We start from the raw sequence: 23,373 nt of genomic DNA, 5'->3' as shown, positions 1-23,373 counted from the left end.
TGCATGTTTGGAGACTTAAAGCAGTTCTTTTTCAGTTCTCCACACAGATATATTATTGTAAACTGTGGAAACCTTACCTTGGTGTCAAACACCAGAACTTATTTCTCCTCTCAAACTGTATTTTGGTGTCTGTTATCCCATCCCACATTCCTATATCCCCCCTATCTCCCAGCCTCTAATAATTCCTATTGCACTTTCTTCTACTTTAACTTTTTTAGCTTTTATCTAGGAGATAAAACATATTATACTTGTCTTTCTGTGTCTGCTTTATTTCACATAGTATAATGTCCTCCAGTTCCATCAAGATTGCTGCAAATAATAAGATTCCATTAGTTTTTATGACTGAGTAATATACTATTTTGCATTAATACTGCATTTTGTACATTCATCTGTCAATGGATGCTTCAATCAATTTCATATGTTAGCTATTGTTAATAGCGTTGCAATAAATATGAGAGTGCAGGTATTTCTTTGATATTTTGATTTCATTTCCTTTCAATACATACTAAGAAGTGGTTTGGATTGATCATAAGGTAGATTTATTTTTAGTTTTTGAGGGACCACCATACTATTCTCTGTAATGGCTACATTGACTTACATTCCCATCAGCAAATATATAAGAGCTCTCTTTTGTCTGTATCTTCATCACGGATTATGTTTTGCTTTTTTAATAGTAGGTGTTCGGACTAGGATAAAATAATATCTCATTTGCTTTTGATTTGCATTTCTGTGATAATTAGTGATGTAGTCCATTTTACATGTTTGTTGTTGCATTTCTTCTTTTGATAAATGTCATATGCCCGTTTAAAAAATTGGATTGCATTTTAGAGTTTAAGGTGGACACTTTGAAGAGCATTGTGTTGTATGATCTCAAAGAAGTGTAGGGTTGAGTCCTAAAGAAACCCATCCACTTCTTATAGAGAACATTTAAACTACACATATGATATTTACATGGTGTTTACATACAGTGTATATATTTTATTATATATGAGAACTCTGGCACATGGTGTGGATGTGAACAGATACAAACGGATGCTCATGCATATTTTTGCCTCAAGACTTTCAGATATGGGATTTCAATTTACTTAAAATGTTGCAAATTCTGCACAGACAAAATATATTCTACTATAAAACTACTGCAGGGAAACTTTATATTTGGAATAAACCCACTTACCTCAAGTGGTGAAGGAGGAAGGGTAGCAGGGAAAAAATATTTATGGGGTAGGATCTAGCAATTACTGATGACCTAAGGAGAAGGAATCTTCAGGACATATATTGCTTTCTTGCATACTAGTCATTGAAGTTCAGCAATGGTTGCAACTATGAATTATGAAGTGTTTGAATGACTTGCACAATGAGTGTGTTTGAGTCATGTGAGTATACTTAATGGCATGCACTTCAAAATCACATTTCCTGGGCTCATTTCTGTACCCCATCACTTACTAGTTGAGTGACCTTGGATTTGTTTCTTCATCTCTCTTCGTCTCATCTATAAAATAAGGAAAATAATAGTTTCTACCTTATGCTGTCATGAATTGATAAATGAATTAATAGAAGCACTCAATGTCAGTGTCTTTTCCTTTTACTCCTGTCTTCTTCCTCATATATTAAGAGTCCATTTGTAATGTTTTAAATGTCTTTTACTTCATTTTAGTTTAAAAAGAGTTTGAACTCCTGATTCACACTTGTCTTTATCATGTCTAACCCATGTACCTGAGGGAAATTATTTAATGCAGGTCTCAATTTTACTATTTGTAAAGTGTTGATAGTAACCCAAAGAGCACATAAAATGGGAGTCTGTGCTGTTATACTGACCCACTGACTCATCCTTCCTTACCTTAGATTCTGGTAAAATTAAGGCAAGCAACTGCCACATGGCTAAACAGCTGATTCTATCAATAAGCTTTAATTGGTACTCACTGAGAAACCAGCTTTGGATTTTATTTCTGAGAATGTAAGCTGTCCTGAGATGTAGGATCTGTTCACTGTCAGGTGGGTGAAGGACAAATGCCTATAAAGAGCCTCTTGCAATGTATTGAGGTCTAGAACAGGGGTAATGGTAGCATCAAAGAAGGGATGAAACAGTGTTGGAAGTATAATGGGATGGAAGGGAAATATATAGAGGATAGAGAAAGTGAACATCCATCATACTCATGAACATGCAAGAGCATTTGACAGAGAAAAGGCACAATGTACAAATTCCAAAATAAATAAAGCAGAATTCCATATGAGACATGATCTTGGAAATGGGGACAGGAAGAGGATGAGAACTACTATCTACATTCTGATATAGAATTTAAACCTTACTCTATAAATGGTGAAGATCCATTAATGATATTTAAACAGAAAAAAATCATTCAAATAATGATGAATTCCTGAAATATAGCACTGTACATAAGGAAATTAATAGAAGGTTGAATTTGAGAAAAGTTTAGGAGGTAAGATCATCAAGACAGGTGATTTATTAACGTAAAGTATGAGGTTGATGAGATAATTTTAATATTGCTCCCTAGTAAATAATAGACATCTCTGTGCTTCGGACAAGATTAGCAAAAGGTTATAACTAGGACTTCTGTTGGCATTTTACTGGTTCAACCTGATATCCAAGCATGCATAAACAGGAAAAAATAATTGAAAAATAGGTCTTTTTGGAATCAGAAAAAAAAAACAGTCATCTTGTTTTTCCTTTCTGTAATTGTGATGTTCAGATGGAGAACCCTTTAGAATAGGCCTGGCCATAGTGGCCACACATATTTAATTGGTCTACTGTATTAGTCTGTTCATGGTGTCATCATAAATGTCATGGATTGAGTGGTTGAAAGAACAGAATTGATTTTCCACAGTTCAGGAGGCTTGAAGCCTGAGAGAAAAGGTACAAGCATGGCTGGTTTCTGGTGAGGGCTCTCTTTCTGGCTTATAAATAGTCAACTCCTCCTTGTGTCCTCACATGACAGGAAGAGAGTAACAGAGAGACAGAGACAGAGAAAGAGAACAGGCAAGTAATCCAAAGTCACTTCTTAAGAAGGCACTAGTTCCACCATGAGCATCACACCTTTATGAGTCCATCTGAAACTAATTACATCCAAAATGTTCCATCTCAAAATATCATCAAACTCTAGGGAAGCAACATTTGAATTGGGGAGAAGGGGACAATCAGACCCTGGCATTTAACTTTTGCAATTCATCCCCTGGAAGGGGCAGATTCCAAAATGCACACAAAATATCCTATGTTAGTCAGCTTTCCATTACTATAACTAACATCTGAGATAAATTAATAAATAGAGATGAGAAAGGGTTTATTTTGGCTCACAGTTTGAAGGTCTCAGTAAATTATCAATTCTCCTGTTGCCTTGGATTTGTGGTGCATCAGTACATTACCTACAGAAACTCAGAGGAGAGCAAAACCACTCCCCTCATGGCTGGGAATTAAAAGATAAAGAGGAAGAGAATGGCAGGGTGTCCCACAGTCCTTTTCAAGGATCTGTTTCCAAGGACTCAAGTCCTCTCAGTAGGCCCTGCATTCTAAAGTTTCACAATCTCTTAATAACACCACAGACTGGGGGCCAAGTCTTTAACACATAGACTTCTAGGGGACACTCAAGATCCACACTGCAGCTCAGTCCTGCTAACCAAGGCCATGGCTGAGTTTGGATTCTGAAACCATAGTTGACATGACTACAGCATATATCACTTCTTACTCCCATTTTTTTGGAGCAAGTTACTTAATCTGTGCTTCAAATTTCTTTTCTGTAAAACAATGATATTAATCAGTCCCGATAGAATATTTGTGAAGATTAAATCAATAAACTTCAATGCCATAAGAGAGAACCTAATATAAATATCCACTAGTAGCTTTTAATTTGAATATTCAATACAATAGCATCATATTGTGCAAAGACACAGCATAGAAATATATGACTTCGACATTCTCCTCCTCACATGCAATGTTTTATGGTGCTTCCTTTAATACTTTGATTCTTTAGCATTTTACAGCTCATGGATTGTGAATTTTTTTCATTAAATATACTTCTAATTATCAAGAGGAAAATTTTTCAATCATTTCCTATTCTCGCTATATAGAAATGTTAGTTAATCAGGAGTTTGTTGATGCCTGGGGACACAATTTTCAATGTTCCTTCAGCTTCATTAGGGCTGGTTAACTCCTAAATAATACCTAGCCTATTTTCCATATAGAACTTGTCACTTAAATATTTATTTTAGTCCTTTGAAAAGAATGAGTAAATTTCTATATCTTTTTACTGTGCAATTTAAATATTTTCAAAAATCAGAATTATGAATAAAAGCATTTAACAGGATGGATTGTTTTAAAGAGAGAGAGAGAGAGAATTTTAATATTATTTTTTAGTTTTCAGCGGACACAATATCTTTTGTAGGATGAATTTTTAATAACATCATTCTTTTAAACAGTTCTAACTGTATATTTCATTGATCCTTCCTATTGTCAGAGATTAAAAAGGGACAAATATTATTGTTTCCCATCTCGTGAGTGATATAACAAAGCTACTCCTCAAAGTATTGGGCTTTCTAAAATGTTCTTTTGTTCTATGGAAGAGAGCTGAAGAGATTTGAATCCCAGTTGTTTAATCTAGAATTATCTACTAGAAGAAAAAGTCCTTTGACTTCACATTGCCTTTCACTACATAATTATCTATAGAAAATAAAAAGTTTCCACCTTGAAAATTTACATTAAAACTAATATATGAATTCTATTTATTCTCGTAAATGTGTTAGTCAGCTTTCTAATACTACAATAAATACCTGGAGCAATCAGCTCGTAAAGAGAAAAGGTTTATTTTGGCTCACAGTTTTGGAGATTTCAGTCCACGTCTATTGATGGTGCTGTTATGTATCATGGCAGGGAGTGTATGGAGGAGCAAACTCTTTATGACTGGAAGTGAAAGGAAAGAAGAGACCACAATCTCCTTCAATGGCATGCCTCTCAGTGACCTGGAATTGCCTACTGGTCTTCCATTCTACTGGCTCTACCACCTCCCAATAATGCCAGGCTGGAGACCAGTTTTTTAATACATTGGCCTTTGGGAGACATTCCAGATCCAAATGATAGCATAAATACTTTTATAATATATCCCTGTAAGTTTTATCCATTTTGATTGATTGTATAAGTATGCATTAGATAGTATAAGAGAACATGAAGATGAACCAACATTTTCCCATATTCAAGGACCTCATTGTCCAATATTGTGATTAAATGCAAGGTCTTCATGACTTGGCTCTACCACCTCTCAGGCTCATCTTATGTTCGTAAAGCCTTTGTGTTCCAGGTATAGCAAGCTACTCTCATTTATACAAGGAAACACCACACTTTGGTGTATACCTATGATTCTTCTGCCTACAGTGCTTTTGGAGTTTCTAACATAAAATGCTCTACTAGATGTTGAGCATATGAGAATGCATTAGATGAAGTTCCTTGCAGGAAAAACTGACCAATAACTCGAGGTGACATATCCTATTATATTGATCTACAAAAGGAGCAGTTAGTTCTCTTAGAAAGGAATCTGTATAGAAAGGAAGTATGTGGCAAAGTCACAGAATGTTAGGAGTAGAATGAAAAAACAAATACTTGTGAGGAAAAGGGAGACAGGAATTGATGTTTCTACAAAAGATAGTGGTGATTGAACAGCTCTTAATTTGTCCCTCAAGATTATTCTACAAGATACAGCTACCAGCTTTGGTCCATTATGATTCTAGCGTCCACTCATCTCCGGCGAGAGAGCACTTTTCAAAAGAAAGATTAGCATTACTGGATTCATGTCTGTCTTCTTCATATATTCTAAATCCATGGCTGTACCTTCCTTTGTTACCACTGCAAACTCTGAAGATAGTGCTTGATACAGAATAGGCATGCAGCATATACCTGCTGAATGAATAAAAGCTGAGCAGTTGAAATGATTACAATTTAAATTCATTCTGTGCAAAGGTTCCAGCATTGATAGAAAGGCATTTCAATAAGGATATGTGACTCATTTGAAGAATTGCTAGCTCTAAAATTTTGACCTGGGGTATTAGGAACCTAATTGGGGACAGTGGTGGGTCAATTGTAAAAGGAAGTTAGAAAACACATTCCGGAAGCTTTCTATGACCTGTTCAGAAGTCAAAATGTCATCTGGAAGACAATGCAGTCATTGAAGAATATTAATGATATGGTCTGATTTTCTCCTTGAAGAGGTCACTTTTGAGGAAATAAAGGATTGAAGAGATAAAGTTTAAGGCTGGGAGTATAGTTGGGAAGATATCAGAATAACTGAGAGAGAAAAAGAACTCTCTTGAAGTCAGTGAGGATATAATGAAGAAAAGAATACGTAGAAGATTTGTATTTAGATACTGGGATTTTGTAAGGGCAGATTTGAGGATGAGCAGGAAATTCTGAACTGGATGATTTCCTCCTGTTCATTAATTAAGATCAGCAGATATAAAACCAGAAAGTTTGAAGAAAAGGTAATAAGTTCCTTCTATAGTCTGTGAGTTTGAGATGCCTCTGATATACATATACATACATACATACATACACGAGCAGAAAAGTTGACCAGACAGTAGAATATAAAATATGTGAGCAGTCAGATTTGGAGATATAAAGTTGGGGTCATAACTAAAAGCTGAATCATGAAGCCAGCGTGGTGGCCCATACATCCTATCTCAGTTACCAGGGAGGCTGAATCAGGAGAATTACTTGAGCCCAGGAGTTTGAGACCATGAATATAAGACCAGCCTGGGCTGAGAAGAACCCTGTCTAAAACAGAAAAAGATGGAAATCTGAAATCAAATCAAAGAAAACACTCAGGGAGAGTTGGTGGAATGAGATGAAAAGTAAACTCAACTGTTCAATTTAAGGTAGAGGAACCTGCCAACAATCACCAATAAGCACAGAATCAAAGATGCAAACATGAAAAGTGAGTATAAATTCTACTTTAAAAAATTCTTAGATAATTAAATAATTATTTAAATAATTCAATAATCAAATAATTAAATTAATTATTAAGTAATTAGATGATTAAATTAATATTTAGATACTAAAGATTATAAAAGCCAAGTTAATATTTTAATTCTCCAATAATAGATGGGGAGAAATAAATTTAATGAATAAAGAATTACAATTATACACATACAAAGAACATCATGGTTTATAAGAATTTTTTTAATTGCATAAAACAAAGACTATATTTAAAAGCCTAAGAAAATGTATATGTGAATGACAGGAGACAAATTTAAAACAAAGCTTAATAGAACAAAATCAAGAAGTAATCACTCAATGTTTATATCTCTATTTATCTCTAACAGTTTCTAGATCAGAAAACAGACAAATTATTTGCTTACAGTGTAACCTTATCATCAGTTCCCCACATCCACCACCCCCACCCCGAGGACATAGAGCCAGATGCACTCTGTGCATACCAGAGATTTGTACCACCAGAGAGGAAATATGTAATTATGAATCTCAGAATTTATATGATGCAGCTGAGCAAGCTGCCTATCTTTCCTCTAGAGAAGGAGAGAGAAAGACCTTAACTTTCTTAAGTAAATAAATTCTTTTTGGGGAGATGAAGGTCTCTAGATTTATTATCCTGAGAACATAAGCAGATGGCACCAGAGGAGATATTTCTAAGTCTCTCAGGAAGTCTCTCTGTCTTTAACTTTCAAAAATTGTTTGCCATTCAAACATCATTTAACTCAGATAACAGGGATGTTTTGCTTAGAAAGCTTAGATTGTGCATAACGTGAACATATTCATGTGGCATTGTTCCCCAGCACTTATCAGAAGTGCTAGATTCTGGATCCAACTTGGATAATTATATTGGGGTAAAATCTAGCTTCTTACTATTTGTCAAGATTACCTCTTATGATTTTTTTGAGTCCCAGCTGAGTTAAATCACTAAGAAGGGCTCTATGCACAGTCGATCCACAGAAGAGCTGAACTCTATCACAATGTGATGAGGGATTATACATCTGACTGACTTGAGCTGCTGTAAAATTGTGAAATCTAGTGCAAGGTCCATCTTCCCTGGATTTAAACGATTCTGAAAATTTTGAAATATATATATATATATATATATATATATATATATATATATATATATATACATACACACACACATACTGTATCCATTCCTAGCTTCCTAAACCCCTTAATCAATTTCTCTTCTCCTAGGATGCTTTGTACTGATATTTAGAGAATTTTTATTATAATCAGTTGTACCTGTCCACATCACAGATCTATAAATACTTGATGGAATAAAATGCATATGCAGCATATTGCATTAAATGTTGTGAGAAATTCAAAGAAAATGAATGCATCCTTAAGGATACTTCCTGTTTCATATTTTGTTTCTGTTGAGATATATTCCTAAGCTATATTAAAAAGTTTAACAAAAAACAGAATGAACCATTGACATAATGGGAATTGTCGTCTACTTAAATGTTTATGTCTTTCAAGAAAGAAGTGAAGAAAGAAAGGAGAATGTGATTGATCCCTGTATTTGAATGAAAAGGTAGCATCATTTAGAGGGGAGCTAAGTAGTGTTTGGTACCCTGAGCTCACACCCTAATATATGTGAGATTTATAAGATGAACATCTTAACTGTTTTTTTCCTGCATCTCTATCATTAGCTATTTTATGGTGAAGGCATGCATGGGGATATTCAAGACCATTTATCAGGATTTAAAAGAAGAAAATAATTTTCTTCTAGTTCAAATTTAATTGTCTTAAATTGTCAGTCCAGCAAAAGCCCAAGAATTGAATAACATCAAGAGCTTGAGATGTGTCCCCTGGCCTAGGGAGAATTAAAAAAAAATACTATCTATTAGATTCAAGGTGAATTAATTGATTAATAAATGTCAAGATCTTTCAGGTGGATTCATTATGAAAATATTCTGATGGAACTTAGATAGAAATAGAACTTCTTATACTGTTTTAATGATGTTTATGAAAAAGAGAATTCAATTTTGTTCAGTTTTAATACCAATTTAATTATAGTGTCATATCTCAATATTTCAAAAGCATATTTGGCTCTTTTAAAGGATGCACATTTATCTCAATAATACAGGGATGAATTTTGTTGTGCCTTTTATATGGTTTAATATCCACAATCATTCAAAACTGGCATTTTAATCAATTGCCTTATGTTTTTAGAAAATTTTCTGGACAAATTTTAAATTGGCAAGATGGGCCCAGTGGCACACACCTGTAATCCCAGAAGCTGGGGAGACTGGGAGAGGAGGATTTCGAGTTCAAAACCAGCCTCAGCAAAAGCAAGGCACTAAGCAACTCAGTGAGACCCTGTCTCTAAATTAAATACAAAATAGGGCTGAGGATATGGCTCAGTGGTAGAGTGCCCAAGTTCAATCCCTGATACCCCCCAAAATAAAATAAATTTTTAAATTGGCAAGTATTTTTCTCAAACATTTTATCTAATTAGCTAATCTAAGTTCTTAATTTCCTATATATTAAATATTTTTAAATGGCAATTCAATAACCACCAATAGAATTTTAACTTAGGTTGTATTTCCATTTAAGATATTTCAGGCACAAAGCACTGATATTTATCCCCTATTAGACATTACTGTTTCCAAAGCAATAGAGGACTACTACAGTCATTCATTCATATATAATTTGTATCCACATATATTCCTCTAGAATTGGCAACTATTTCAAATATTATAAGTAAGGTCATTGATTATTTTTAAAAAAAATAATGTAGTTTGCTTTGCTATCTTGATATTGCTGTTTTCCCAATATAAAATCTGATTTTCCCCTATCTTCTTTCTTTTCTTAAAGTTCCATGGGAAAATTCAAAGACAGCTAGAATTAACGTATTGACAATAATCACAAATAACAAGGACAGACTTAGAAGGCACTTTGGTTAAAACTTATAAATTAATAAACTGTTATTTTTGTGTTGATAGTCATAGAGGACATCAGCTTCCAGACAATAAGCCATTTGTGCTGGGTCACCTAAAAAACATCCCAGGTCTGAATCTGATGTATTCGTAAGCATGTGTTTGTTTTACATCTCCGTATTTCTCTGTTTTCTCCAGTACAGTGCTCTTAACCCACGAGAATCATGGGACATGTGGCATCCCACTCTGGTTGCTGAGGCTTTATTTGCTATTGCAAACATCTTCAGTTCCCTGCGTCTGATCTCACTTTTTACTGCAAATTCTCACCTGGGACCTCTACAAATATCTCTGGGAAGAATGCTCCTGGACATTTTGAAGTTTCTATTCATATACTGCCTTGTGCTGCTAGCATTTGCAAATGGCTTAAATCAGTTGTACTTCTATTATGAAGAAACCAAAGGATTAAGCTGCAAAGGCATACGATGTGAAAAGCAGAATAATGCATTTTCAACGTAAGTTGGATAGCTGTTTTCATTGGTAACGTGGGAGAAAATATAGAGTATTGGAAAATCCATGACAAAATGTTGCAAAAAAATGGAGAATGAAAATTATGCATAAAGCAGAAAATAGAATTAACATGGCTTTGAATTGGAATGAATCCTTCTGACATTAAAATTAAAAAAAAATATATACCTGGTACATTTATTTTAAGATTTAGCAAATCATCTTTTCTTTTAAATGACCTCATGTAAAGGAAAGTTATATATACTGCTTTAAAATGTGGGATAATTAAGGAATATTATTGACAGATCGCAAGAACATTAAATGTAGAATATATCTAAAATCAATCATAATAGAAAATCCAAGAGTTTTTATGTTTCTTCATGTGTTTCCCATGTGCTGAAGTCCTTTTGTTTTCTAGTTCCCACACAAAAGATTAAGCGTCGAATGCAACGTGGAAAACCCAGATAAACCTAACCATTATTATTCACATGTCAATCTCCTGCAGTTTTCACAATCAGGTTTGCTGATAGCATAGGCCCCTGAGCCCAGTGACTCCCTATAGCTTTCACAGAGTACCCCTATGCTTTTTTGTGCCGTTCCCTTCCCACTTGGATAAAAAGATGGTTAATTATGAGATTGAGAAGTTCGATGCTTTTCCAATGCACGATATTCACTTGCGAACACGGGTATTTCAAACATGACTAAAAGTATGACCTTATTCATGGGCCATGTTATAACTTTATCTACTGTAAGAGAAGACAGCAGTTTCTCAGTTGGGAAGAAATCAATGGTTTCACATCAACTAAACCACTTATAGCTAAAATGGTCTCGTTGGTTTAATCCCACATCTGTTTCGTTTTTGATCCTGATATTTAAAACTCCATTTTAATTAACAAACATCTGTTTTATGTGCACATAAAATTTTAATCCCAGCCTTAGCTACTTCAGCCCCTTTCAGAAATAGATTTGATGCAAACCAGGAATCATAAACAAAGCACAAAATCATCCAGGCTTCCTCTTGTCCCTTCATCCTTTGTCTCCTGACTTGATGCTTCTGCTCTTAAGCAGCAGTTCCTCCCCAGCCAGCTCATTCAGCACTGTCGTCACCCTTTTCGTGCTCTTTTTTGGGAAGGAGGGATGAAAGGAAACCTCTTGTAGTAATGTCCTTGTTCCTTATAATCCTGGATGGCATCTTGGTTTCCAAGTTTGAATTTATCTTTCTTCCTTCATTTGTGGACTTTGATTTGCTAATTTGCCCAGGACAACTAGGACTAGAGGTTTACAATGGTCAGATTCCATCCACCTCTGTCTTCATCAATGAGAATTATACCTCTAACCTTTATGGATACACATTTGGCTGGTCTCCTGAATTTCTCATGGAAAGCACTTTTGCATGTTCCCTCTTTCACAACTCTTTGTTACTTTGTTCTGCGTACCTCAACCAAAACTATTTTCCAAGACCTCTCCATATATATATCTGTTGTCATATCCTTTTGGTTACCTTATTTGTCTACCAGAAGGAGCTCTCACCCAACACCTACAACTATTCTACCTGCCCAGTTCTCTTTACTTCAGAGAAATGATCTAGTTTCAAGAGCAAGTCCTGCTCAACTATCTACCCCCTCTGCAAACAACAGTGATAAACCTAGCACTGTTCTGATGTATAATACCCTAAAATCCCAGGAAGCCCCTTGCTCTTATTATTGGTTTCTTGGTAAATAACTCCACATTACAAACTATTTATAATATCAATACAAGAAGGTTGTGGCTAGACAAAGCTGATGCAAATATTTAATATAAATTGTAATACAAAAATAAATTTGTTGGTTGTTTAGAATATATCATTTATTTTATTTTTTTTATTGGTTGTTCACAATATTACAAAGCTCTTGACATATCATATTTCATACATTAGATTGAAGTGGGTTATGAACCCCCAATTTTACCCCAAATGCAGATTGCAGAGTCACATCGGTTACACATCCACAATTTTACATAATGCCCTATTAGTAATTGTTGTATTCTGCTACCTTTCCTATCCCCTACTATCCCCCCCTCCCCTCCCCTCCCCTCCCATCTTCTCTCTCTACCCCATCTACTGTAATTCATTTCTCTCCTTGTTTATTTTCCCATTCCCCTCACAACCTCTTATATGTAATTTTGTATAGCATTGAGGGTCTCCCTTCATTTCCATGCAATTTCCCTTTTCTCTCCCTTTCCCTCTCACCTCATGTCTCTGTTTAATGTTACTCTTTTCTTCCTACTCTTCCTCCCTGCTCTGTTGAAGTCAAACAACAACAAGTGCTGGCGAGGATGTGGAGAAAAGGGTACACTTGTACATTGCTGGTGGGACTGCAAATTGGTGCGGCCAATTTGGAAAGCAGTTTGGAGATTCCTGGGAAAGCTGGGAATGGAACCACCATTTGACCAGGCTATTGCCCTTCTCAGACTATTCCCCGAAGACCTTAAAAGAGCATGCTACAGGGATACTGCCACATCGATGTTCATAGCAGCACAATTCACAATAGCTAGACTGTGGAACCACCCAGATGCCCTTCAATAGATGAATGGATTAAAAAATGTGGCATCTATACACAATGGAGTACTATGCAGCAATAAAAAATGACAAAATCATAGAATTTGCAGGGAAATGGATGGCACTAGAGCAGATTATGCTTAGTGAAGCTAGCCAATCCCTAAAAAACAAATACCAAATGTCTTCTTTGATATAATGAGAGCGATTATATATCATTTAAGTTTATCTATACCAATGGTTTCTTCCATTATCCTGAACAAGTATTTATCTAAATTATTTTTTAGATAATGGAACATAACATCCCAAGCAACAATTTATTTTTTCTAGAAGATATTCATGAACTTATATATATGCGTGAATGTGTGTGTACGTGTATGTACATATTCATATTTAAAACTCCCTGTATAATTAACAGAATTCACTAGGCCTAAGTTTCCTATCCTTTGTTGACATTTTTCAGCACAATTGATATCAATCATTATCAATCATAGTGATACCCTCAAGGTTTCTGCTGTGCATCTTGTTTCTATACTTTTGCTGATCTTCAATTTTCCTTTTATAATTTTGTATCTACCATTAAATTCAGGCTGTTTTTGTACTAGACACAATTTTGGAAATCTTATTCTATATAATGTTTAAAAAACATAATTCATGTCAATAACCTAAAACAACATCTACAATGTCACGTAATGTCATAGAAAATGGTAGCCACACTTCTTCTTTCCCTTATCATTGGTTGGAGGGTATTATCTTTCATTTATTTCATAAGGTTCCTACCCCTTCCAGTCAGGGTATAAACATATGCTGGAACTTTCAGCACTGTATTTCCCATTAGCTGTCACTCCTGTCTCTCTCCCTCATGTCATCCAAGGTACCCTAAGAAGATATCTTCTTTTCTCCCTCTCACTTATTCTTCATCCAATTGCAATTTGGCTTCTGTCTTTTTCACTTCTCTAAAACCATTCTAGAGCATATCTTCTAAGGTCTTCTTGTCACCATTGCTGGTAGACATCAATCTCAGTGGGTCTCCTTAATTTGCCCCTATTTAGCATTTCCATTTATTTGAAATCTTGTCCTCCTTTTACTTTTATATTAACAATTTTCCACTTTACATTTTACTTGTCTAATTTTTTTTTCATTTTGCTCCAAAACTATATTTCAATAACTGTCTTCAAATAGTAGTCTTCCTTAGGATATTAACCTCAGATACTCCTAAGAGTGTCCCTTTGAAAACTCATCTATGCTTATGGATTTGGCCCAATATGTCTAACAGGTGGCTTCCATATTCATGTGATCAGCACAGATTCCTGTTCCCATGCCGTACGGTGTTTTTGACTGTCTGTTGGACACCTTGCCATACATGCATCCTGAAGAAAACTAAACATCAACTGCAAGAACTCACCAGTCTCTCCCAAATTTCTCTCCAACTCCCTTTCTTAGTCAGTGTTACCACATTCCACCAAGAAACTGAAATGAAAAAAATTGTGTTTTATACTAGATCTTTTCTTCCTCTATCCCTTCCACAGGTAATCAGTTATTAAATGATTATTCTGCTCTTTAGTGTCTTGGCACTAAAGCTCATGACCAAGTCCAAGTCCCCCTTCCTCTGGGTTCTGCCTTTTCTCCTATGTCTACCATCCTGCTTCTTGAATGACCTTTCTAAACCCAAACCAGAGGCTCCCCTATGCAGGGTATCAATATGGTTTCCCATTTCATACTACATTAAGCCACACCCTTAGTGTGACATAGTAGGTCCTTCAGTGATATGCTCCATGTTTCCTTTCTTTGCCTCACCTTTCTTAATTCCCAAATGACACCTTACTCTTCAACTTTGCCAGTTTATAAATCCCCCAGTACATCATATTCTTTCCTCATCCCAGACATGCTCTTGTATTGCTTTGTAGCTTGGGAAAATTTTACTCTTTTGTTCATATTCTATATCAAATAGACCTTTCCAAGGATGCCTTTCTTGATCTCCTACTGTCTGTGAGCCCCCAGTGGTCATAGACTGTCATCTGTATCTTCTGTGTCTCTCTGTATATGTTCCCCCCAGCAAATGGCTCCTTCCTCCCCATCCTTTAATGCTTCCAGGTAGTTTTCTCATTAACATGAGAAGAGCTACAAGTCATAAAAAGACAAACTTTTGAGTCATTAAAATTATGCTATATACACTTAAGCTTATTGACCCTGATAAGGGACTTTCTTACTAAAAGGAAGTCCTAGACTTCGTGACAAATATTATCACATTAAGAAAAATACTGTGTTGGAGTCAAAGTCCTAATAGTTGGAACTGGCCAATTGGGGTCACACTTGACTTGTTTCTTTTTCACATTTTTCTTTGGTTGAAAATAAAGATAAAATATTCAGATGGGTGTTGTATTAATTTATATTTGCTCATCATTTTAGTCTCACGGGACAGAGGAAAACCTCAGCTGTGGAATACATTACCTTTTTACTTGTTGTCTTTCTCTTGTTGTAAATATTTAACCAGGGAACAAGCAAATGTTGAAATGTAGCAATTCAGAAATATCTTCAAAGGGCAAGAGATAAAATTTTGTATTAGGAAAGCAGAGTCTTAACCCATACAAAGTTAGTCTTCGATTTAGCATTCAACCAGATTTTGTGCTGTGTCAATTAAGTTGTGGCACTGTCTTGGGAAATTGCAGTCCTTCTCGCCCCACAGAACAAGGAAAATATTAGTCATATAAAGGCATTCTGAGATGTGATGAAACTAATGACTCTTAAATTTATGGGCAATGTTGGTCTCAATAGGTTTGAGAATCACTAATGATCAAAACATCTCTGGAAGTAATGGCTTTGAAATGTTAATCTAGATTTATTTTTTTAAGTTCCTCTAATAAAAGAAATAGTCATTTAGAAACACCTTAATGCCAAGGTCTTAAATTCATCTGAAAAGTAAATGTTTGTCTGAGGTGAAACTATTCTATAAATCTCACCAGAGATTCATTATACTGAAAGAAGGAAAATAAAAAGAAAGAATAAAATTGATAGTTAATAACAAAATGTAATTTTACTTTGAATCTCCCATTTTTAAGTTCTAGTTGTAATACAAATTTTATAAAAGGGGTTACTAATGATCTCTAAGAACTAGTAGTTCTTATTTAGACAGAAGCAAATAAGTACTATTAAACCATATGAACCCATTTTATTCCGAATCATTGTCCTGCTTAGAAAAGTTGAAAAAACAAATATTATGAATTTATGTGTAAACACTTAATATAATTTATTACATAATTTTTTCCGTTTAACTTGTAACTTTCCTTAAACTGCTATTCATGCAGTTGAATTATGTTTTCTATATTCATAGTTAAAATACGTACTATTTGGAATGATTATAGTTATTTCATATTCACTACAAAGTGAAGTTAATATTTATTAACTCCTGAAGGTTAATAAATATAAAGAACTTACGAGTTTGTGTCAAATTTACTTTTTCTTAGTAAATTTCAAAGAATAAATTTGAGTGGAATTTGTATAGGTCAATGAATTAGATTTAACTCTCCTCAATATTATTAGAAAGTGATATCTGGGTTGTCTTTAAACAATTTATCATTATCTCCTTACAAACAGGGTACAACATTCCTTGGTAGGACTAAAATTGATCATTGTTACTTTACAATAATCTGTTATATCATTTACCAGCTCTATAAAAATTAAGTTTCAAGTTATATTCCATGCTTTTATAATTATGTCAAAATAAACCCCAATATTAATATAACTAAAATAAAAATGCAACAAAAGAACAAATAAATAAGTTTTAGAAATTTAGGATCATGTCCTAAATTAATTACTCAAATAAAATGTAAAATTGATTACTTTTTAAAAAATAATAAATTTAGGGGGAAAACATTCCTAAATGCCAATTCAGACATATTTTATTAGATTCTCTTACTTACAATGGACCAGATATTTATGGCTTATTTTAAGTAAGAGGAATTTTGTCACAAAAATCATGCACAGAATTATAGCCCTTTGCTCTTCCGAGAAAGGGATGATGTAGTAAGGGAAGAAGTTGGAGAAAGACCTACCAGCTTCAGGAAGAGAAGGAGTTGACACAGAGCCAGGCTAAGGAATTTTTACACTATGTATCAGTGTAACGTGATTCACCTACTCCACATGTCTCCACTTCAGTGTTTAATTATTGCCCACTCTATTCATCCTCAAGTCTCTACCTCTTAATTTGACTGTCTGGAACTTTCAGCATCTTTTCATTCCAATATCCCTGACTTCATCATAAATGTTGTCATCTCAGCCCCTTTTTGTCAACTACCTCATTATCTTGATATTTCTAAGATAAACTTTCCTGGAGAGGAAATCTGATCATTTTCACCTGAACTCCATCTGTAAGCCACTGACTTCAGGTAAATTGTCCTTCTATGGGTCTCTTGACCATGGCTGATCTAATCCCTGAGGCCTTAGGTGAGAAGCTCCAGAGACTCACATAAATACTACCATGGCATGAAAGGGTATACATGGAACTATACCCTTGGCTAGGAGCCACCAGAACACAGGATTAGCTTGGTCCAACAATGTGATGCCCATCTAATGCTAAACTCCTTAAGGCTGCAATCTTCTCTCCTCTGTCACCGGGCCTGGTATAAGAAGGTTTCTGGTTTTGTTTTCACAATATAACTTTAAAATAGTCTGTTAAAATCATTTCCAAAGAGTATTAAAGCACTGCTATCTTTTTGTTATAGTATGTTAATATACCATAATAATCTCATTGAAAGAAACAATTATCCATTTGGGTTCAGATATTCCTCAAATTATTCCATTTTTCAAACTAAGTTCAGAAAGATTTACTCTCAATAAAATCACCAGAGTTTATTCATTGACTGGATTAAATAAAATGGGACTTGATTTACTAAAAAAAAAATCAAATCAAAATTTGTTATCCAAGCATTCTGAGACTCTTCCCCATTTTATGTGAGTACAATTTTAATTGTAAACCTGGAAATCTTTAACAATGAATAGTGTTTTTCATTCTCCTACAATGAAGAGCAAAGTCAGGTTTAAAAAAAAAAACACTGACTTTTTTTTAAAGCCTAAGCTTTAAAAATAGATCATTTGTTCACTATTCCTCAGTGGCCTAGGACAGGAGTTGACAAACATTATATGACAATAGATATTTCATAAACTTTCTAGATAATAAATATTTTAGGCTTTGTGAGCCATATTTTCTCTGATGCAACTATCTACTTCTGCCATTTTGGTTAGTACAAATAAAACATAGACAATACATAAAGGAATGAGAGTGATAATATTTCATAAAATTTTACTTATGAATATTAAAATGTAAATGTTGCATAATTTCCATATGTCACAAAATATTCTTCTTTTGGTTCCCCCTCCAACCATTTATGCAAATAAAAGACATTCTTCTTCTTCCAATTGTCATGCAAAAATAGTATATGGTTCTTTTCTACACCCCAATGCCTTAGGAAATTAAATACAGCTTTCAACGCAGTAGGAAAATTAAGTATATCATTTGTACTAACTTGGTTTAAATAATTTTCTTTACTTTTAGTAAGTTTAATTTTAAAATTGTCTTAAAAATCATTTTGCTATAATATGTATTTGAAATTAACCAAATACATATAATAATACCAAATTCTGTTGCTATACCTTATCCTTTAATGGTTTACTATAGCTTTGATGTTATTTTATCTTTATTCCAGGTTATTTGAGACACTTCAGTCCTTGTTTTGGTCAATATTTGGGCTCATCAATTTATATGTGACCAATGTCAAAGCACAGCATGAATTTACTGAGTTTGTTGGTGCCACCATGTTTGGGACATACAATGTCATCTCTCTAGTTGTCCTTCTCAACATGTTAATAGCTATGATGAATAATTCTTACCAACTTATTGCTGTAAGTTGACTAGCTTTATTTTAATTCACTTTATCTACAAATGTGTTTTTCCCTAGGTATACTACATCTAATTATTATAGTAATAAAATTTGTAATTGGCTATTGGTAAAACAGATAAGAATGACTATAATTTCAAATTTCTGAGCAGTGTTATATAACATGTGGTCATATATTTATATAACTTTGTCATATTATACATGATTATACAAATAGACTAAATCTAACTTTTCAGGCAGTGATTAACTATGGTGAATAGTAGTTGAGGAATGACATAACAACAAACAACTCATGTTTATACAATGCCTATTGGGTTTTGCAATATTTTTATCCATTTACTTGTGATCTTGAAATCTGTTGGCAAACCTGCAATATGTGTTTATTTGAAACTCTGGAATCAAGACAACTTAGTTGAATTTATTTACTCATTGATTTAACAAGTTCTCTTTGAGTACATCGATGGCCAGGTACTGTTCTAGAAACTAGAAACACTTCAATGAATCAGAAGGATAAAGCCCTTTATCCCGTTGAACTTAGTGATATATGTCTATGATGAATAGCTACAGTCACAAAACAAACTCATACAGGAATGAAATATATTTCTGAAATCTTTCATATTTATACCTTAGAAAAGTAGCATTTTATAAGCATAATTATAGGTTGTCCAGTATTCCCATAAATAACTGTAATTAGATTGTATCTTTGAATCTATCGTTAAAGCTTTGAAGTGTCATGAATTTTTTTTTGTCAAGCATCACTCCAAATTTTACTGAAACTGTCTGTATGGAAGCAAATTTTTCCTATAAGACACCTGACACTAATTTTAAAAAATGATGCATAAAACAGAAACATTATTTTTATTTACTGTTTCATAAACTAAAAGATTCACAATATATAATAATTAATTATTAATAATGAATAAGGATTTGTTGGTAAATATATGAATGTGTAAATTATATAGAGAGCTTCTCTTAAACATCTTACAATCTGAAAATTTTGTCAATAGTCTCCATATATTTCGTTAAGTTCTGTTTTCCTCCAGTCAATACATTTTCGAAATGTAGATTCTATTTACCAGTACAACAACAAAAACAAATTAGAAAACATCTAATTATCAAGCTAGATATCAAGCCAAAAGTTTAATCCTGTTAAAACATTAAATATCCCAATTTCATCAAGTAGAGAACACTATCCAAGAGGAGTATGACATTTTCTTATTGCTTCTTTGTGGGGCATATTTTTATAGATAACTTTATTACCGAGATGAAAATTATTTTTAGAATTAGTTTTATTTAGCCCAAATGCAAAGGCTATAGTGAGGAGAGAAGACCCCAAGAACCTGAGACAGGTGTACCTCCCAACATCCTGTGTGTGAAACCTCTTTGGGGCAAGGGTGCATCAGGCATTTGACTAACCTGTCCCAGTATAGCAGAAAGGACTCTGAAGAATTTCTCTTTTTGTCCTGATACCACTATCTCAGGGCCACAGGGTAAAACATGTGAAGAAAGAACACTTTAACAGTGGCAAGGCAGAAGCAATCATGCAGGCCACAAGTAAAGCCTTCTTCCCATTCGTGAACTTTTTTGTTAATCACATATTTATTGGGTACCAAGAATGAGCCTACATGTGCGTGATTTTGGCATGTGAAGAATTTTAAAATTCTCTTCTCTCAAGACAACATTAATGTAGATAGAAAAAAAATCAATAGTTTCAATATTGAAAAGAGAAATTTGAGAATGCTAGTAAAATGCAGAAGAAAGGATCTTGACTTGGGTTGGAAACAGGAGGCTGCTGAAGAGTGATGGAAGTGAGGACAGGATTCCCAGGAGAGTTTTAAGGTTGAGTCAGAAGTGAAAGTGAGTAGGGGAAGGTGGGTTTAGTCATCATCAGCTTAGAACTTTTCAGCTCAGATTTTCCAACACTATAGACCAAGTTAGAGACTCTCTCAGAATCCCAAACCATGAAGGATTGCTAGTGGTAGCAATAAGAGAACATAATGATGTCAGGACAAACTTAATTCCCTGAGCACCAATGAATCCAAGGAGCTACTTACTCCTAGCTGACATGTTATCTAAGTGACTGTCTTTTGTTCCCCTGAGCCAGTTCTGTTGTATCTCTCTCTCTGTAACTGCAGCAAAAAATACACATCTCTTCAGGCAGAATCTGTAAGTGTGTTCCAAAGAAAGGGGGAAGGAAGAAATAAAGCAGGAGACAAAAGGGGTAAGGGGGTAAGGGGAAATACTGCTTCTATATTTCTGTTAACTAACTCATCTGTGCAATCTACCGCTCAGTAACATGAAGGCCTCCCATTTTCGAGGTATGGTGATTAGTGTCAAAGCCCAAGCTGTCCATTGTCTGGAGTAAAACCCCCACTGTGCAGAGTGGACATACATACTTCATATGCATTCATCAGCACACAGCAATGTAGACATATTAGAATGAGCATACATAGTCTAAGACTATTCATCTATTCTAAAACTGAGTTCTGTTTTACAAGATTAATTTGTTACAATGAGCTATTTTGAATTCTTGAATGCATTTATGCCTGGTTTCTACCACCTCCTACTTCCCAGATTCTCTGCTTTAATCAGATTATGGTTAATTTAGGAAGAGACTGGTTGCCCTATATCTAATTGCCACAAATGTTCCAGAGTATTCTCGGGAGGTTAATCAAGTGGAGTGAGTACTAAAAAAAAAAAAAAAAAAAAAAAAAAAAAATGAGAGGGAAACAACATCTGGCTATGGGCAACCACTAGCCAGGCATCTGGCTGAGGCAATGTCAGGCTCATAGGTTTAGTGCTGTGTCAGACAGTCTCTATGCTACCTCTGTTAGAGGAACTTCTCTGGGAGTTGATGTCTGTTGCCTGAAAGTGGACAAGAGCTATTCACAAGGGAGCATGCCCAGTAAGAACTTTCTTGGCAGCACCGAAGGCTGAGCTACGAGCAGTTAAGAAGGTGGCCTTCACCAGGCAGAGGTGCAAGGCCTTGGGTAAGACATAACACACCATTTCTGGCCAGAATCCAATGTAAATCTACAGGGTATGAGATGCACAATCATCTTCAAGTCATAACTCATCACTGCAGCCTCTTCAATATGTCATTATTGTAGATGTCAGTTTCACTGAAGAAGGAAGGATGAACAGAGACATGAGAGCTATGACTCCTTACAGGATGAGCCAGCATCTGAGATGTTTAGATTACTGTCTCTGGGAGTTAGCAGTGTTTTTATAATGATTTAATTAATGTTCTAAGAACCACTCAAAGCCAGATTCTCCCACTTTATTACTGAAGAGAACTGTTAGCAGTTGTCATGTTCTCCTGTTCAGGACCATGCAGATATAGAATGGAAATTTGCTAGAACAAAGCTTTGGATGAGTTACTTTGAAGAAGGAGGTACTCTGCCTACTCCTTTCAATGTCATCCCAAGCCCCAAGTCCCTCTGGTACCTGATCAAATGGATATGGACACACCTATGCAAGAAAAAGATGAGAAGAAAGCCAGAAAGTTTTGGAACAATAGGGGTAAGAATACAGCATGTTAGTATTACTTTTTTTTTAACTGTGTATTTGAATAATGTTGTATTCTTCATTGAATATTGTCAGTTCCTGTGGTTTTTTGTTCTGAATGATTGCATGTCACAAGCATTAATTGCACGTGTACTATGTCTAAGACACTGAGTAAGTAGGACTTTTTCACAAGTTCATTTCCTACATCTAAGGCAGTTTTTGCTATTTGAATTGGATCCAGTTCCTTCACATAGGAGTCATCAATGCTACTAGGGAAAGCCTGCAAAACCAGCACATTCTCTCCTAGTATCTTGGTTTCTAGCTCTTTTCAAAATTATGACAGCAGGTTCTTTGTGACTTTGCTTTATCATGTTTGTTTCTCTCTCTGAATTATAAGCTCCATGAGATAAAGATACCTGTTTTGGTTACTGCATATAAGGTTCCATCTGTTATGAAACCTAGTGTCTAATATAAAGTTCCACACAGAGAATAAAATACTCTTGATAAAATGTCCAATGAAATGATTGAATGCATATGATCACTTAAACATGCTCTGCCAACTGCCAGCTGTGATATCAAAATGTTTATAATGTTGCTGCTGCTCCTTATCATATTAGATGCCAAGATGCTATATTTAAAAAAAAAAATCAATGAAGACTGCTCAGAGCCATGTTTTATCAATGCTGGCAGATTATATTTCCTTTGGAAATTTCTTTCATATTGGAAAGCAAGAATTGAAACAATTTCAGTAGAAAATACATAGACTATGTGTTTGTTCCAGTTAATCCATTGATATGGGGCAAGTAATTCTCCATTCCTTTCTCACTTTGTTTCCTAACATTCAAAATTCTTACAATACAAATTTGGGGGAAAAGCATGGAAATATTCATTAGTTAATTTGATCATCTCAGAGAAATTGCTTTGGAAATATTTTGCAATGTCTTTATACTAGAATCACCAAGTAATATTAGATATTTAATCAAAAATTTTAAAAAATGTCAATTTGGTTTCAGTTTTATTTCACATAACTGATGGCGACTAGTCATGCTCTAAACTATCCTC

General features: G+C 34.6%; 1 protein-coding gene across 1 annotated transcript in view; it reads left to right on the top strand.

Annotated features, from left to right (window-relative positions):
* TRPC4 (transient receptor potential cation channel subfamily C member 4) overlaps positions 1 to 23,373 on the top strand; it is a 207,034-nt gene that overhangs the window by 170,934 nt on the left and 12,727 nt on the right. Inside the window, exons 6-8 of the mRNA XM_081309016.1 lie at positions 10,072 to 10,385; positions 18,613 to 18,808; positions 22,132 to 22,326. Coding sequence (XP_081165142.1) covers positions 10,072 to 10,385; positions 18,613 to 18,808; positions 22,132 to 22,326 — 705 coding nt within the window. The remainder of the gene's footprint in view (positions 1 to 10,071; positions 10,386 to 18,612; positions 18,809 to 22,131; positions 22,327 to 23,373) is intronic.

This window comes from Spermophilus citellus, assembly GCF_964194105.1.
Source record: "Spermophilus citellus genome assembly, chromosome: 1".
Lineage (NCBI taxonomy): Eukaryota > Metazoa > Chordata > Mammalia > Rodentia > Sciuridae > Spermophilus > Spermophilus citellus.
Note: the sequence above shows the minus strand (reverse complement) of the source record. Positions and strands in the feature narration are given on the sequence as shown.